Source organism: Elephantulus edwardii, unplaced genomic scaffold, assembly GCF_000299155.1.
Source record: "Elephantulus edwardii isolate Elephantulus edwardi_28Jun2011 unplaced genomic scaffold, EleEdw1.0 scaffold00291, whole genome shotgun sequence".
NCBI lineage: Eukaryota > Metazoa > Chordata > Mammalia > Macroscelidea > Macroscelididae > Elephantulus > Elephantulus edwardii.
The window spans coordinates 1,467,480-1,484,658 of record NW_006400041.1 but is presented as its reverse complement, the minus strand read 5'-3'; the positions used below and the strand labels follow the sequence as shown (position 1 = coordinate 1,484,658).

The 17,179-nt window shown below is 48.9% G+C and overlaps 1 protein-coding gene across 1 annotated transcript; it reads left to right on the top strand.

The window, feature by feature from the left end:
- Nucleotides 1-5,979: 5,979 nt before the first annotated feature.
- On the top strand, nt 5,980-13,665 carry ACTR1B (ARP1 actin-related protein 1 homolog B, centractin beta (yeast)). Its single transcript, XM_006900707.1, has 11 exons — nt 5,980-6,213; nt 7,998-8,062; nt 9,205-9,280; nt 10,078-10,203; nt 10,512-10,636; nt 10,859-11,075; nt 11,192-11,284; nt 11,384-11,558; nt 13,106-13,167; nt 13,371-13,411; nt 13,563-13,665. Exons 1-11 carry the CDS (start codon nt 6,166-6,168, stop codon nt 13,663-13,665), a joined length of 1,131 nt encoding a protein of 376 aa, XP_006900769.1. The 5' UTR covers nt 5,980-6,165.
- The last annotated feature ends 3,514 nt before the right edge of the window (nt 13,666-17,179 follow it).

Genomic DNA, 17,179 nt, shown 5'->3' with positions numbered 1-17,179 from the left:
AAAACTGGGAACCATTTGTATTGGGTCCAGCATTTGCCATGGACAGGATGCCAGGACCTGTGTGCTTCAGGATGAAGTTCTCATCATCAAACTTCTCCCCATAGATGGACTTGCCACCAGTACCATTATGGCGTGTGAAGTCTCCACCCTGGCACATAAATCCAGGATTGATTCTGTGAAAGCAGGAACCCTTGTAACCAAATCCTTTCTCCCCAGTACTCAGAGCACGGAAGTTTTCTGCTGTCTTTGGAACTTTATCTGCAAACAGCTCGAAGGAAACGTGACCTAAAGGTTCGCCATCAGCGGTGATGTCGAAGTACACAACGGGATTGACCATGGCTGGGGCAAGCGTAACAATCATACTGCTGAGGCGACAGCGTCTGCAAAGCCGAGGTTGTTTTAAAAGGATAATTTTACCTGAGGCCAAGGCTAACAGATCAAAGCAATAGGATCTAAGGTTCAGATTCAACATGTGTGAACACCTAACTATTGAAACACACACAAACACACACCCCTCATTCCTGTGACCTCCCAGTAAGCTCACCCTCCCTCTTGCTTGGCCTAACCCCAGGGTGTGATTCTAGATGACCCTGCAGCTGCCTTTTTTTTTTCTTTTTCTTTCTCTCCCCAAAGCCAAGAGGCTCCTCAGGAAGATGCACTTATCAGTGCTGTCATAATGGGCTCAAACACAGCAGAGGTCTGAGGATAAGTCAGGGCAGAGCAAGGGATTTGCTGTTCCCAGGGTCACTGTGAGTTTAATCAACTTGAGGACATGCAGCAACAACATAACCAATCCATAAGCAAATCCTCGTAGGCCTACATTCAGACATATTCCCCAACCGGCCACTTCCCCACACTGACAGCCCCAGTGCCACACACAGTCAGAATACTCTTCAGCCCACCACTGAATTCCACTGAGGCCTGTTACCTGAACCTCTGCTGTGTCTTCTCCAACCTACTCCTTCGTTTCCTATCTCCTCAGGTCACCCAAGGAAGAGAATGTGCACTACTTTGCAACATGAGTGCATCCCAGGACACATAAAATGTAATGGTTACCTTTGTAATGAACAAATTACCTTTAAATAATCAACTGGCTTTCACAACCTGATTTGGTTTTCTGAATAAAATTTTTCTTTTATACTGGTTTACTTACAAAGTTTATACGCATTGTTTTTTACATTGGATCGTTCTCATTTCCTTTACTCGCCCCTCCCTCCACCCATCAAATTTTGGAACCCTATAATTATCCCCCTGCCCATCTTCACCCTCCCCTCCCCGCATTGGGTCCTCATACATGTTTTACTAGTTTCTATTTCTACAATAATGGTCTTATACTGTATTTGTCCTTATGGTACTGTGTTAGCATAATGCTCCCCAGATCTTCCCAAGTTAGGTAGTGATTTTCAAAATCTTTGTTCCTGCATGCTGGTAGTATTCCATTGTGTGAATCACTCCAGTAGCAAAGTTTAACAGAATAGCAAGTTATAAATGTTGGAGAGGATGTGGAGAGATAGAAACTCTTATACACTGTTGGTTGGACTGCAAAATGGTAGATCCACTCTGGAAGGCCATTTGGCACTTCCTCAAAAACTGAACATAGAGATTTCCATATGACCCAGCTATTCCACTACTTGGAATATACTCTGAGAAAATTAGAAATGAGGCACAAATGGAGACTTATACGCCAGTGTTCATAGCAACCATCGCAAGAACGTGGAAACAGCCCAAACGTCCAACCACAATCAAATGGATTGAGAAATTATGGTACATGATGCTTTCTCTTATCTGCAGGCAGATTTGTTGAAGATGTAGTCATAAGAGGAAATCTACTCATTTTTGTACTATTGTCTGAGAGTAGAGTGGGAATCTGCCAAATTTTTAAGAACTGTCCAGATAGTAAATATGTCACACTTTGCTGGTCCTGCTTTGGTCTCGATTTCTTGTTGTTTTCTTTCTTTGTAGCTGTTTTTCAGCCTTTTAAAAATTTAAAAACCATTCTAAGTTTGGATGAAGAGGATGGTCACAGTGTGTAGAAGGAGTTATCCTGTAGGCAGAGTTCTGACACCTGCTCTAGAGTTTAGCATGAGGGCAGTGAGGCCCAGAGCAGAGCACAGGGAATGAGGCCTATTTCAGTAAACAACCCAAAGTCACTGTAATATCCTTCAGCTCACCACTGAGGCCCAATGAGGCCCATTACCAGAACCATTAGCCAGGTTTCCATCACACCACATCACCCCATGTGTGGAGTTGATTTAGGCGATGCTAGTTGTTGTTGTTGTTAGGTGTCATAGAGTTGACTACAACTCTATGAACAATGATTCTGAGCCTTGCCCTAGCCTGATATCACTGATATCCTTCAACCCATTGCTACAGATGCTGTGTCAATCCATCTCTCAAAGGTCTTCTTACTCGCTTACTCTTCACCTTTCCCACATCAAGTCCTCTTCCAAGGACTGGCCCCTCCTGACAACAAGTCCAAAGGATATGAGATGAAGTTTTACCCTCCTTGTTTCCAAGGTTTCCCTCTCTGCCCAAGACATAATTATTTTTGCTGTCCATAGGATAGTAAGTGTTCTTCTCTAACCCCACAACTCAATGGCATCGATTCTCCTTCCATCATCCTTATTCACAGTATTTCCCTACCACACTTGCTGCTCAGGAGTTTCTGGAATGACTGGTGGCTGAAGGGGTATCTGCAGTACAGTCTGCAAGGAGGTGGTGCAATCCACATTCCATGCTTTCTTCTGGAGTTCTCTTTGAAGTTCCCTCTACAGAGAGGTTCCCACAACTAGGAACTGTGCGAGCCTCAAACACTCTACTCTATGGGCTTCTCCCTCTGTGTTTAGTACTTACCTGCACTGGTACATTTTGCCTTTTAATTATAAAGTGGGAGTGGTTCTGAGAGGTTCACATTCAAATGTGAACAGGAGAGCTGGGCAGATACCTAAGAACAGGGAGGGAGGACTGGCACTGTGAATTCAAGGATTCTCTTTCTCTCGACTTCTCTACCCTTTCTCCATACAACGCAAATTTCCCGAGATCTTCCTCTTCATCTTTTTTCAGGGGATAACTGAGGAGCTTATCCCTCCTACTTCATAACACATTGGTCCATCTGGTTAAGAATGGTATGGAGATGGTGTCCGACCACTAACTTCATGATGGAAGAAGGGAATCATTTCCAGCATTCTCTACCCAAAGATGGCTGCAACTAGGCAGAAGTCAGCTCTAGCAGCCTAGTGGTAAGACACTGTACTGCAATCCCAAAAGCATGCAGTTCAAATCCACCAGCTGCTCCACACGAGTGGGCACTCTCTTCCCATGTGATTTACTGCCTCTGAAAACCTGCTGGAGGTTCAACTCTGGGTCACTTTTGACTCAATGGCATACAACAACAGGCAGAAGTCAGGCATACCTCCTCTCATCAACCTTTTTACCAATTCTCTGCTGGGTACAAAAATTCATTGCGATGCCTCAGAGAACCAACAGATCTTACTAGCAGTTATGGAGTTTGTTAGGGGGGTAATAATTCAGGTTCAGAATGTTCAGTCGGTACAGCCTCCTCCCCACCAATCCTACAGGCAAGCTTCTCTCTGACCTTGAGCCTCTTGGACTGGCCTCCACCTACTCAAGAAAGTATGCCAAAGCCCTCTTATCACCATCGTCCAATGTTCAGAGGCACCCACTTCACCAGCAAGCCTTTTGAATAAAGCTATTCCAGTTTCTTACTCCTTGTCTGCTGATGTGGCTGCCTTTGCTGCCACCATTGTTTTGCTGCTGTTTCTTCCTATCTTGTGCCACCTTCAGTATTACAACTCTGTCTGTGTGGGTCTAGGAAGTTCCCCATGCAGGACTCCCAGCACAAAAGGACACACTCCACATCTAGCATTTCTTCCTGGTAATGGTGCTGAGGCCCCCACCCCACTTCACCTCTGCGATGGCTCATTTGAAGTCTTGCAGGTTGGCAAAACTGACCTTGTCAATGTTCCATATGTTTTATTTGCCCATCCTTACCTACCTCCCTCCCCCCACACACATTCAAACAATCTCACAAAAAGAAATTCATTCATTATGACTGTGGTCTGGTGCATGGCAGACATTGTGAGGATGGCACAGAGAAAGGCAGTACTCTGATCTGTTGTTCTTCACAAGGCCCCCATGAAACATATCTTTCTCAATTTTAAACAATTCCTTGGTCTAGGTATAGACTTCACATGAAAATAATAAAGTGTTATGGGATTTCCAACCTTCTCAATGTTAGCCGTAAGCTGTCATGATCCACACAGTCAAATGCTTTTGCATAGTCACTAAAACACAAGTAAACATCATCTGGCTTTCTCTGCTTTTAGCCAACATCTGTCTGACATCAGCAATGTTGTCCCTCATGCCACAGCCTTTTCTAAATACAGCTTGAATTCCTGGCAGTTCTCTATACTGTTCTAGCTGGTTTTGAATGATCTCCAGCAGCATTTTGCTTGTATGTTATATTAGTAGATAGTTCCACAGTGTTGGATCATTTTGTCCCTGAGGGTCACTATAAATTGGAATTGACTCAGAGGCAATGCCTTTGGTTTGGCTAGGTTTGGTTTGGTTTGGTCTGGTCTGGTTTTGGTTTGGTATATATACATGCATTCTTCATTTACTGCCATTGTTATGTAGCAATAACCAGATGGTTATGGTGGATGATGTAATGAAGACTATATCATTACATCATTATCAAATTACAACATTACACAAATGTCAGGTGGCATCTTTATATAACTGCCAATTTGCTGAGAATCATGGCCCAGTCAAAATGACACATAACCTTAACCACCACCATAAGCATTACTCTCTCACATTGGACCTCAGAATCCATTACTTCCAGACATAAATCATCAATGCACACAATAATATCACCTACACTGAACGCTCCAAGATGCTGAGGAGCAGCCATTTACATTTAAAGACAAAGGTGTGCCTGATTCAAGTCAGGGTCTTTTCAATTAAGTGCTATACATCTGACAGTTGGACAATGAATAAGGATGACAAAAGAATAATCAATGCCTTTGAGCTGTGGTTTTGAAGAAGAGTCCTGAATATCCCATGGACTGCCAAAAGAACGAATGTGTCTTGAAGAAAGTGCAACCAGAGTATTCTTTAGAGGCAAGAATGATGAAATTTTGTTTCAATACTTTAGGCATGTTGTTAGGAGGGGCCAGTACTTGGAAAAAGACATCATGCTGGGAAAGGTGGAGGTCAGAGAAAGAGAGGAAGACCCTCAACAATCTGGATCGACACAAAGACTGTAGCAATAGGCTCGAGTATATTAGGGATGGTGAGGATGATGCAGGATAGGGTAGGATTCAGATCTCTTGTTTACAGGGTCGCTACCAGTCGTGAACCGAATAACAACCTAATAGAGTTAGGGACCTCTGATAGGCTGGTGGTAAGGAGTTTTGCTGCCAACCCAAAGGCACTAGGTTCAAATCCATTAGCTGCTTGGCAAGAGAAAGATGCATGATTTCTCCAGGGTGATTTACTGCCTCTCAAAAACTGCTGGAAGACCACCTATGAGTCGGTTCCGACTTTACGCTAAATGGTGTTGAGTGACCTGACAGTTGTTGCAAGGATTTACTATACACTTTGGAAAGTGAGTAAAGGGCACATAGCAAACCCTGGATAAATGCCCAATTACAAAAAAATTATGGTTTTAACAACGGGGGAAAGTTTCTTCTGTGCTTAATAAAGAAATACCTTGTGTTAAATACCTTAGGTCGGCTACCTCGGAGAAGGCGTGCTCCCGAAGGAGCAGGGGCTGCCTCTGGCCAACATTATCTTCACTCTCTAAGATGCTCGCCCCCTTTAAGACTGGCGCCATGACATCATCCCGACGTGGTGCAGCCTACCTTGACAGCACCAGGTGGCGGTTTCCGGGCCGCTTCAATTGGCTGGCGGGCAGCAGAGGCCCTTCCCCTCCCCCGCCCCGTTGGGGGAGCTCGGGTCAGTCCGCCCAAGTGGGAGCTGGATTGGCCGTCGGGACCGCCTTCCGGAGAGGCCGCGGGGCGCGCGTAGGCTGCGCGGCTCGAGTGGGAGGGGCGCGGCGCAGTGTGGAGCCGCCGCAGTACCCACCCGGCCGCTGGTCACTGCTGCAGCCCGCCGGCTGGGCAGGGCCGGCCCGGCCCGGCCATGGAGTCCTACGACATCATTGCCAACCAGCCGGTGGTGATCGACAACGTGAGGCCTGGAGTCGGGGGAGGGCGGGCGCACGCGGCGGCACCGGGAGGGATCCTTTCGTCCCTGGTGGTCATCCGCCCCCAGCTGGTCCTGGATCCGGGCCTAGGGCCATCTAATCGCCAGCGCCGCAGAGTCTCGGGCCCAGGTCCTCCTCAGCCAGGCGGGGGTTCCCTCTGTCGCTAGGTCCTCGATCAGCATCTCGCGTGGACTGCAGGACCGTCTGGCACCTGCTCTTGCGTGACAGGCCAAGGGACGCGCCCCGAACTTTTGAGAGTGGGATATCTGCACAGAGTCTTCCTCGAACCCTGAGCTCTAGCTGCCCTGCTTGGTAGAGTGGGAACCGTTTCCCCTTTTGCACCCTGGGATTTTAGGAGGGACTGCTCTAGTGACCTCGACAGGTCCTAGGTGGCTGCTCCCTAGGGCAGAGCAGGACTTGCAGAGCACACAAGCCCCGATCCCATCTTGTAGCAAAGATTGCGATTCTTTCATTATCCCACGTATCCACAAACCCCTGGCTCCCTTCTTGTTCCTTTTAATTCCCTCCATAAACCTTCTGAGCAGAAAGGCCACCGCCAGCACACCAGTGCGTAGTTCAGTGCCATGGTTGGCAGGACTGAGAAGCAGTTTGGGGCAGTTGGAACCTGCAGAACGAAGATGCCTGCTTCCTTGTGACCTTATAACCTTCCAGCTGTTTGGAAGCTCCTTGGAAGGGTCTCTTGCCACAGAGCTAGGCCATGGAAGATAAGGGTCTTTAGCAGGATACCTGAGTACCATGTGAACCTTGCATGTTTTGATAACTCACTTCTATTCTTTCTCCCACATGATCACCTGGGGCCCCTCAGTGACAGGCTTTGGGGAGTATTTATGTGGATGGAGGTTATGTTTCATGCTGCAATTGGGTTTGGGGATGTGTGCTGCTTTGACAGGTGAATCAGACCAGCCAAGCCTGAGAAAAGGGGACAGCTCTCCTCTGTATCTTGGATATGTTTATTTCTGCACTGTAGGCCCAAATGGTTGGGGTGAAGATCAGTGGCGGGCCAGTGGAGAAGCTGATGTTTTCACTGAGTGGGAGGTCTCTAGATGCTAGATTCTTTTTAAGAGAGCCTTGGTGGCTTAGTGGTAAGGAGCTATGCTGCCAATGCAAAGGCACACAGTTCAAATCCAACAGCTGCCCCACGACAGGAGAAGGATGAGCACCCAACTTCCCTGCTGTTCACTGCGTAGGTTCCGACTTGAGGGTACATAACAACAACAACAGATTTTTTTTTTTTTTGATCCTAAGACTGGCTTCCACATGGAGCAGAGGCAGGCCAAGTTCTCTTTGTAAGTTTCTGAGGAAGCCAACTTGAGAGTCCTGGGTGTAGGGCCTGAGGTGGGCTTGGACTGTTGGACACAATACTGAGGATATCTCACCAGCTTTGGAACATTGCTGTTGCTCCAAGGTCTTCGTGCCTGGAGCTGACCCCATAGTGTGCTGAGGAGGGTACATCTTTTCTCAGCCTTGGTGCTAATGGCATCCTGGGCTGTGAGGAGCTGCCCTATGCACTGTAGGATTTCTCATGTCCTCTCCTAAGTGCTGACAGCTAAAGATGTCTGCAGTCACTGCCATATATCCCTAGCGGGGGACAGGGCAAAGCCACCCTAACCTTTAAACCACTGGTGCACTTCTAAATGTCCTGCCCCTTGCAGTCTCTGGCTTCCTCACAGCCCAGGTAAGGTGGCCACAGTAAGGTTCTGCCTTTTTCTGGGAAAAGTCAGGAGCTAAATGTTGTATTTCCTTGCAGGGCTCAGGTGTGATCAAGGCTGGCTTTGCGGGAGACCAGATCCCCAAGTACTGTTTCCCAAACTAGTAAGTGTTGCTCAGGCAGCAGCTCCAACCCTTTTGTTTGCTTCCGAAGAGAACACTGACACTCCTCTAGCTCTCTCCTTGGACGGCTGACTCTGCCCCCACCTGTAAGGAAAACACCAGATTTTGAAGGTAGCATCTAAGGGCTCTGAACAGGGGATAAGCCTGCCTGGCCGTGGATTGGACCTCTCCCTCCTTTCTGTGGTAGCTCATCCTCCTGTTGGCCTAGAGCCAGAGAGGAGAAGCCAGCAGCCTTGCCCTGGGGACTAGGTGTGGCCTCTGCCTCCAGTGCAGTGGGAGGGAACTCCTGGAAAGGTTTTCTCTAGGGCTTCTTTATTTTCAGACCTCAGAAAATGTTTCACTCAAGCGTACCTTTTCCTGAATGATGCTGGTGGTGGCAGGAATACAAGAGCCTAGAGTTCTGCTTTAGCCATTCTAGCTCATTGGGGAAATTTCTTTTAGGAATACTTCTTCCTGATCCTACAGGCCACAGAGTTGATCACTACATCATGACCATAAGCCCTAACTGAGGACAGAGACAACACTTAATAGGGCTTCGTGTTTCCTTCCCAAACTCTATCTGGGTGTAATTAAAGTACCTTTTTAATGTGTGAGGAACTTCAGTTAAAATTTTGGAATGGTAGTAGCGCATTAGATCTTACTATTTTCAACAATTGAATCTATATTCTGGAAGCTCTGTCAGAGGAAAAGGTAGTATTGACTGAGCGAGAAAGGGACACACAAGGAAAATATGACCAACTTCGGGAGAGTCTTCTGCCTTAGTCTTGGTGTGCAGAGGGCAAGGGCAGCCCTATCCTCTTACGTCCAGAGTGCATGCTGAGTCATTACTGCCCCTGCATGCTGACCCTCTGCCAGGGCTGGGCCTGCCATGAGGTCTGGGGTGAGGAGTGTAAACATTCAGTTTTGTCTGGGAAGGAGGGGCAAGTCATGAAAGATCTCTTTCTTGCCCTGGGCCTGCCCATCCTGCCATGGCCCACGGGCCCTGGTCCTAGTCAGTGGCCCCCCTGCATCATCCTTATGCACTGCAGGACAGTTAGCCCCCCAGTTGTTGGGAGTGGACTGTGCGTTCTGGACCTGGGCTCACCTAGTACCTCTCCCCACCTTCCTGGCTGTCTGTCCTTCAGTGTCGGCCGCCCCAAACACATGCGTGTGATGGCTGGAGCTCTGGAGGGGGACCTCTTCATTGGACCAAAAGCAGAGGTAACACCTGTGGAGTCTGCCTGTCCTGAGTTTGGGTTCCTCTTGAGCATAGGAGCTCGTGGCCAGGCCACACCTCCAAGAAGGGCCCTGGCAACCTGTTCTCTGGCTGTCACTTCTGGACTTCTCATTTTGGCTCCAGCATGGAGCTGCCCATGCTGTCTGCACTCTGTTACTTTCTGGTGTGAGGTGGAGGTGATAGATCCTGTTTAGGAGAACACACTTGGATCAGTTGGAGTTGACCATGTGAAGTCCCCGTGGTACTAACATGATCACTATCAAGAGAGTGGTGAAGATGGAAGTGTGCAGTGTGGAAGGACAGTGGGAGAGAACAAGCTGGCATTTGAGTATAGAGAACCCCCAGAAACATGGCCGTAAAAGGAGAGAAAGGGGTGTTCAGAGGAGTGGGAGGCTGTAGGATGAGAGGGAACATGCATCCACACTAGCTGGCCCTCAGCCAGTTGAAGCCAGCAGCCCTGTGCAGAGTATGGGGACATCCACTAAGTGGTGGTGTGTGCTTTCTAGACAAAACCAAACTGTAGCTGACCGTCTAGCAGGTTTTCAAAGGTAGTAATTGCATGGGAGGAGATTGCCCATCTTTTTCTAGTGGTGCCACTGGTGAATTCTAACTGCATGCATTTGGGTTGGCAGCACAACTCCTTAGGACTAAGTCACCAAAGCTCCGAGTAAGTACTAGGTGGTTATACTTAAGGGTGAGTTAAAAGGGCAACTGCCATGAAAGCAGAGAGCAGATCCTCTTGAGGGACTTGATGCCACCTCTAGCCATTCCTTCCTGCTAGGAACACCGAGGCCTGCTGACCATCCGCTACCCCATGGAGCATGGCGTGGTACGAGACTGGAATGACATGGAGCGCATCTGGCAGTACGTCTACTCCAAGGATCAGCTGCAGACCTTCTCCGAGGAGGTGTGGCCCCAGACCCTGCCAGCCTGGCAGAGTCCTCTCAGCTGGACCCCTTCTTGCTTCCACTTCCTGTACACCTAGGCTTTCACATTTCCTTGGGCATCCTAACCCTTTTTAGTGTATGCACATAGTCGCTGACCGCCAGGCAGAATTTCCCACGGAGAGCTGGGCCTTTGGGAGATTAGCTGGTGGCAGAGGGTGGTCTTGTGAACCTGCATATACTCAGACCCAGGGGTTTTCACTCTGAAGCGATTCCTTTAGCATCTAGTATGTCCTCTTGACATATGCCCACAACTCTGCCATCTTTGTAGCATCCTGTTCTTCTAACGGAGGCTCCACTCAACCCAAGTAAGAACAGAGAGAAGGCAGCAGAAGTGTTCTTTGAGACTTTCAACGTGCCGGCCCTGTTCATCTCCATGCAGGCCGTGCTCAGTCTGTGAGTGCCCCAAAGCCCCCAGGGCGGCCTGCGTGGGACCCTGAGTCCATATCTGCCTAGCAGACATGACCAGTCGTCTTACTTCTCTGTGCCTGTTCCTTTAGGAAGTCACATCTGTCCCTTCTTCAGACTAGATAGCGCGGGTGCCCCGGGGGTCCTTCCAGGGATGAGGAAGGCCCTGTTTCTTGGTGGAAAGGTGAGGGGACACTAACTTGGTGACAGGTACGCCACAGGACGCACAACAGGAGTGGTTTTAGACTCGGGAGATGGAGTCACTCATGCTGTCCCCATCTATGAGGGCTTCGCCATGCCACACTCCATTATGCGGGTGGACATTGCTGGCCGAGATGTATCCCGGTATCTCCGGCTGCTGCTGCGCAAGGAAGGTGTTGACTTTCACACCTCAGCTGAATTTGAAGTTGTCCGGACCATCAAGGAGGTGACCCAGGGTGGGGATGCATGAACGGGACCAGGAGTGAGGAGGGAAATGGAGAGCCTCGATGTGGTAGGTTTCCCGTCGCAGCCTTTTGAGGGTTGTATCCCTGCCTCTCACAGCGAGCCTGCTACCTGTCCATCAATCCACAGAAGGATGAAGCTCTAGAGACAGAGAAAGTGCAGTACACCTTGCCAGACGGTAGCACACTCGATGTAAGTGCCTGGGGCTGGCACCTGGGCGTGGGGTCTGGAGGACAAGGAGGCTGGCTGGCAGCTTTGGGAAGCTTGTCAGCCACAGTTGTGTGTTCACAGGTGGGACCCGCACGGTTCCGAGCCGCTGAGCTGTTGTTCCAGCCAGACCTAGTGGGGGATGAGAGTGAGGGGCTTCATGAGGTACTGGCCTTTGCCATCCACAAGTCTGACGTGGACCTCCGCCGGACACTCTTTGCCAACATCGTGCTTTCGGGGGGTTCAACGCTTTTCAAAGGTACTGTTGAGGGAGGTTGGGTGGGAGGGCGTGGAGACCCCTGCCCCACTTCTTGGAGGCTCAGATATGGCCCTTTCCTTGGTGGGTTTTGATTTGCCAGGAGTAATTTTTTTAAAAGTACTTTTGGCATGTTGGAAGTGGCTTTTATCTTTAATTTGTGAACAAGCAGTATGTTCACACACATTCTGAAATTTGAAAAACCTTAACAAGTCTCTCCAGCCAGCCGCCAGCTTTCTTCCCTAGGAGTTACTGATTTCTCACATATCAGCACTGTTGTTATTTTTGTTGTTGTTATGTGCCATCGGGTCAACACCAACTCATAGTTGACCCTCCAGTGGGTTTTCAGAGGCAGTAAGCATGTGATTGCCCATCTTTCTCCCCCCCCAGAGCAGCTGGTAGATTTGAACCGAAAGGTGGAGGGCTGGAGAAGGAGAGGAAGACTCTCAGCCCGATGATTGACACAGTGACTGCAGCAGTGGGCCTGAGTGGCCAAAGATAGTGAGGATGGCACAGGATAGGACAGGGTTCAGACCTGTTGGTTATAGGTCACTGTGAATCATTCTTGACAGCACCTAATAATAATACTACTTTTTTGGGGGTTGGCAGCACAACTTCTTACCACTAAGCCATCAGGGCCCCCTTTCAGCAGTGTTATCACTGTGCCGTTGAGTCACAACCAACCCATAACTGACCTTTCAGTTGGTTTTGAGAGGCAGTAAACTGCATAAAAGGAGACTGCCCATCTTTCTCCCATAGAACAGCTGGTGGATTCAAACCACATGACTTTGAGATTGTAGCACATCTTCTCACGACAAAGCCCTCAGAACTCCTTTTCTGTAATAGTCTGTATATAGGTGCTAAGCAAACAAACATATGTCCTCTTCTCATTTGCAAACATTGGAGGACACTACAAGTTGTGCACTATGGGTTTTTTCCTACTTAGCAGTGTGTCTTGAAGCTCTTTCCCCATCAGTTTTCAGTGAGTAGCTTTTAGGTTTTTTTATGGCAGTGTAGTTTTTTTCACTGAATGGGTGGACTTTTGAATGGTGTTCTGGTGAGAACCTTTGGGATGGTGGTGATTCTGATCACAAGATGCTGCAGTGTGAAATCCTATTAATAGATCAGCAGAGGAGTTGAATTCCCTCCCAGGCAGTGCACATACCCAGTTATGGGTGAGTTTCCTCACACTGTCTTTATAGTGTTTGCTGTTCTGATGGGTAAAGAACAGCAAATGTTTTCTCCTGATTTGTATTTTACTTTGTTTGTGGTGGTGTTAGGTCCTCAGTGAGGACAAGTATAATGAGTCAGACTGTGTGACTTGCGGGATAATCTCAAGTTGCCCTGAAGAAGCCAAGCCCACCTCCAGCCATGGGGCTGGCCCTTCCCTTCCCTTGGACAGCTCACCCTTTGCTTAATGCTGGAAAGGTCTGTTAACGTTCTTCAGCAGTTGAGTAAAGCTGGATGAGGGCACCAAGACTGGCAGTAAGAGAGCTACAGGCAAGGAAGTGGGAAGTCAACCACAGGCTTTACCAGGCTTGCGTTCACAGGTTTTGGCGACCGATTACTAAGTGAAGTGAAGAAGCTTGCCCCAAAGGATGTGAAGATCAAGGTGAGGTCCCAAGAGTCCTCTTTGGGAACAGAGATGCTGAACCACCAGCCCCGGGACCCATCTCACCTGGCCTACTCAGCCCTGCTTCTCCCCTTCCGTTTATCCCAGCGGCTATACTTGCCATCCACCTGGTCACTGTGGGAAATACCCCATGGCAGCTGCTGTGTGCAGGGTGGGGCAGTTATATGGATGTTTCCTTCTAGATCTCGGCCCCTCAGGAGCGGCTGTATTCCACGTGGATTGGGTGAGGCCAGGCTCAAGGGGAGGGCTCTGGGTTGGCCCCACACAGATGGTGTTGGGAGGAGTTCCCTTCCAGGTAAGGGAAGCGGAACTCCCAAGCATGAGATTGGCTCAGAACACAGGTCCTCAAGAATAATGTCCCTCCTTCCTGACAGTGGTTCCATCTTGGCTTCGCTGGACACATTTAAGAAAATGTGGGTAGCCAAAAAGGAATATGAAGAGGACGGCTCCCGTGCTATTCATCGCAAGACCTTCTAGTGCCCATGAAGGATGTAGGAAGAATGGGAGGAAAGGGCAGCCAGTGCCTTTAACCCCTTCCGGTCTGGGCTCACATACTAGGCATAGGGCCTCCTGCATGCCCTGAACCCCCAGCAGGTGAGGCAGCCCTGCTCCCTGCCACCTTCCCCTTCGCACACACACACCGTGTTGACGTTTAGCTTTATGGATGGGATTCTTGAGCTGGAACGCAGAAATTGAGGAGCTCAACTTTGGGGTGTACTCCATGGCAGGGTCAATTAGGCCTCTGGTCTCTTGCTCTGACCCTCGTGGGGGCTGCTGCACTGTATCTCCAGACCAGGCACCTCACCATCGCCACCTCCTCTGTCAGGATCTGATCCCTCAGGGCCAGGGTATCTGGAGACCTCTTTCTCTCCTTGGGGAGTGGGGTCAAAGAGGAGGTGAGTGGTAGCACCCCAGTGACACATCATTGCTTCTCATCAGCTCAGAGCTATTTGTGTTCCTCTTCCTGACCCAGCTGGGTAGCCTCCGGGCCCCACCTAAGCCATGCCTAAATATCAGGCCATCTTCTACCCCAGCAAAGGTGCCTGGCCCAGGGTCAGACCTCTGGGACCGAGGGCAGAGTTTGTCCAGGGACCAGGCAGTCACAGTTCATTGCGCTCTCCCCTGCAAAGCATGTCACAGACCTGCTCTTCCCTGCCCCCCTTTACCCCTAGTACCCTGGACAGAAAAGGGTTAATGGTCTTCGTTTATTGAAGGGAAGCCACTTTATCCTGAGTCTAGAGAAGGGGAGAATTCCCTCCTCCCCTGCAAGAACCAGGTCTACACAACCTATAATCAGACCCCCATCACCTCTACCACAAGCCTATCCCTTCCCCGCCGCCCCGATAATGTACCATAATTTAACACAGTTGCTTGAAAAGAATTTTTTTTAAAATCATTATAGTCATAATTATGGACAAAGCCCAAACGTGTGGCTCTGTTTTCTTGCGCTTCTCGGTGCTCCTGTTTGATCTTCCATTCTCAGAGGGGCATGGCACCTGCTGGCTCAGCCCTGTGGGTTAGTGGTTGGCCAGGCAATGTGGCACAGCAGGCCCCAGGGGATTCGGCTCTGAGCTGGCACAGTTCCCCAGCCTCATTTCCCTCCGGAGAAGGGTGAGAGCTCAGCCTCGTCAGGCTGCCTGCATGTATGTACCAGGCAGGGAGGGCCCGGCACACCTGTGACATCATTCTGTTCAGGTCCCTCTGTGTGTCCAGCTCAGAGTGGACCAAGGCTAACAGCAGGAATCAATGCAGGCTTTTCAATTCAGACCAGTCAGGCAGGGGAGAAGATGGACAGCAAGGCTACCGAGACGAGCTGGCCTCTGAAGAAGGCAAGGGCAGGGAGCCAGAGGGACCAGCGAGAAACAGGAGCGTTCGAAAAACTTGCTTTCCTTCCTTAAACATTTGAGTACTTACAGTGTGTTCAGGAGGGTGTCAAGTGTATATAGTCTTTACCCCAACAAACTTACGTGTAAAGGAAGAAAGACAAATGGTTCCTTTGATGACAGTTACAGGGGTCAAGAGGAAGGAGCGCTAACTGAGCAGGTGGGGTGGGTGGGTCAGGAGAAAGGTACTGCAGGCAGAGGCAGGAGGAGATCTGGGACCTGTGAGGCTGACCTCTGAGGCTGAGTGATGGCCAGACAGCAGGGAAAGGTGCGTGCTGCTGTTGGGTTGTAAATACGAAACAGCAAAGGTAGATCAGAACCATCATGTGGAAGGCTTATAGCTTTGTCCTAGCTAATGGATGGCTAGCCAAGGGAAGAGAGTAGTCAAATTGGAAGGGGTTTGGCAGGGCCCCAAATCAAGTAACTAAGGTAAGAGGGAAAAGAACACAATCAGGACTGCTCTGCATCAAGTTTTTGTTTTGTGACATTTTTTTATTGGTTTACTTAAAGAGTTCACGCATGTTGTGTTTCACAAGTAGTGTTTTGAAGTTCTGTGTTTGTGCTATAAAGGAGGGAGACAGTTCATATAGCCCCTCATTTGGGTGCCCCTAGATCAGCTCTTCCTCCAGGTTCTGTTCATGTACCATGTTCTCCCACCCTTGCAGGCTGTAAACCGCATTGTTTCTCATTCTGCCAGTACCTACTCTAGCAGGTCTCAGATGTATTGGTTTGGTCCCACCCATTCTTTCCCATGATCCATTTGACCACCATAGCTCATAACCACATCTCCATCCTACCACAGTGCCTTTGCTTGAGGGTCTACATGCTGGTAACCTTAGTTCTCTTCCACTTGTTGCTCTAAAATATCCAGTAGTTTTCCATTGTCGATGATACTGGGAAAATCACCGTCATGAACTGCATGTTGTTTTACATTGGATTAAGGCCTTTGGAGATATGTTCCTTCCCTTCTTAATCTTATGCATCATTGTGCCCTGATTTGCCTTCATGTCTTCTCATGCTGTTCTTTTTCCTGGAGATACCCCAAAGTTGCGTCCTTTTAAGGCAAAGCACAAGGCAACATCCCTTCAAGTCTTCCAGCTAGGAGGGCTTGTTTACTCAGGTTTTACTAAGTTTCTTACTTGAAAGAAAGATCCTGATGAGTAAGGCTAGAATGAACTTGGATTGGTGTTGAATTAGAGATAGCAGTGTAAACTCAAAGTGTTTAATGCAGATGCAGATAAATAACTGTAGTATAAATATTGAACACTGAAAGATGACTACCATATGAGTACAAAGGACAATATATTCCCTTGCAGTGTCTACTGAGAAGGTGTAGAACAGTGACACCCCTGTAGCTACAAGCACATGTAGCGTCATGATCTTGGTTCCTATGTTCCATAAATAAAAGGAACAGAACTCCTTGGAGAAACTGTTGTTGTTATGTGCCGTCGAGTTGCTTGTGACTCAGAGCAACCCTATGTACAACAGCCCTGAACTCTGTCCTGTGCCAATCGCATTGTCTCTGATAAACCCATCCCAATTACCCCAGTCACAGAATCAATCCACCTCATAGAGGGCCTTCCTCTCCTGCACTGTCCCTCCACCCTCCCAAGCATGATGTCCTTCTCCAAGGATCTGTCCCTCCTTACAACATGTTCAAAGTATGTTAGACGAAGCTTCAGAATCCTTGCCTCCAAGGAGCAGCCTGGTTTAACCCTTTCCAAGATGACTCTTTTCCTAACAGTCTGTGGTACCCTCAGTACTCTTCTCCAGCACCACAGCTCAAAGGAATCATTTCTCCTATCCTCTCTGTTGTTGTTGTTGTTATGTGCCGTCGAGTCGTTTGCGACTCATAGCGACCCTATGCACAACAGCCCTAAACTCTCTCCTGTGCCAACCGCACTGCCTCTGACACATCCATCCTGATTACCCCAGTCACAGAATACCATGGCAGTCCATGGTACATTCAGTACTCTTCTCCAGCACCAGAGCTCAAAGGCATCAACTGTCCTTCTGTCCTCTCTAGTCATTGTCCAACTCTGATGCATAACAAGCAATTGCAAAGACCATGGCCTGTATCAGGCGCACCTTAGTCTCCAGAGAGACAC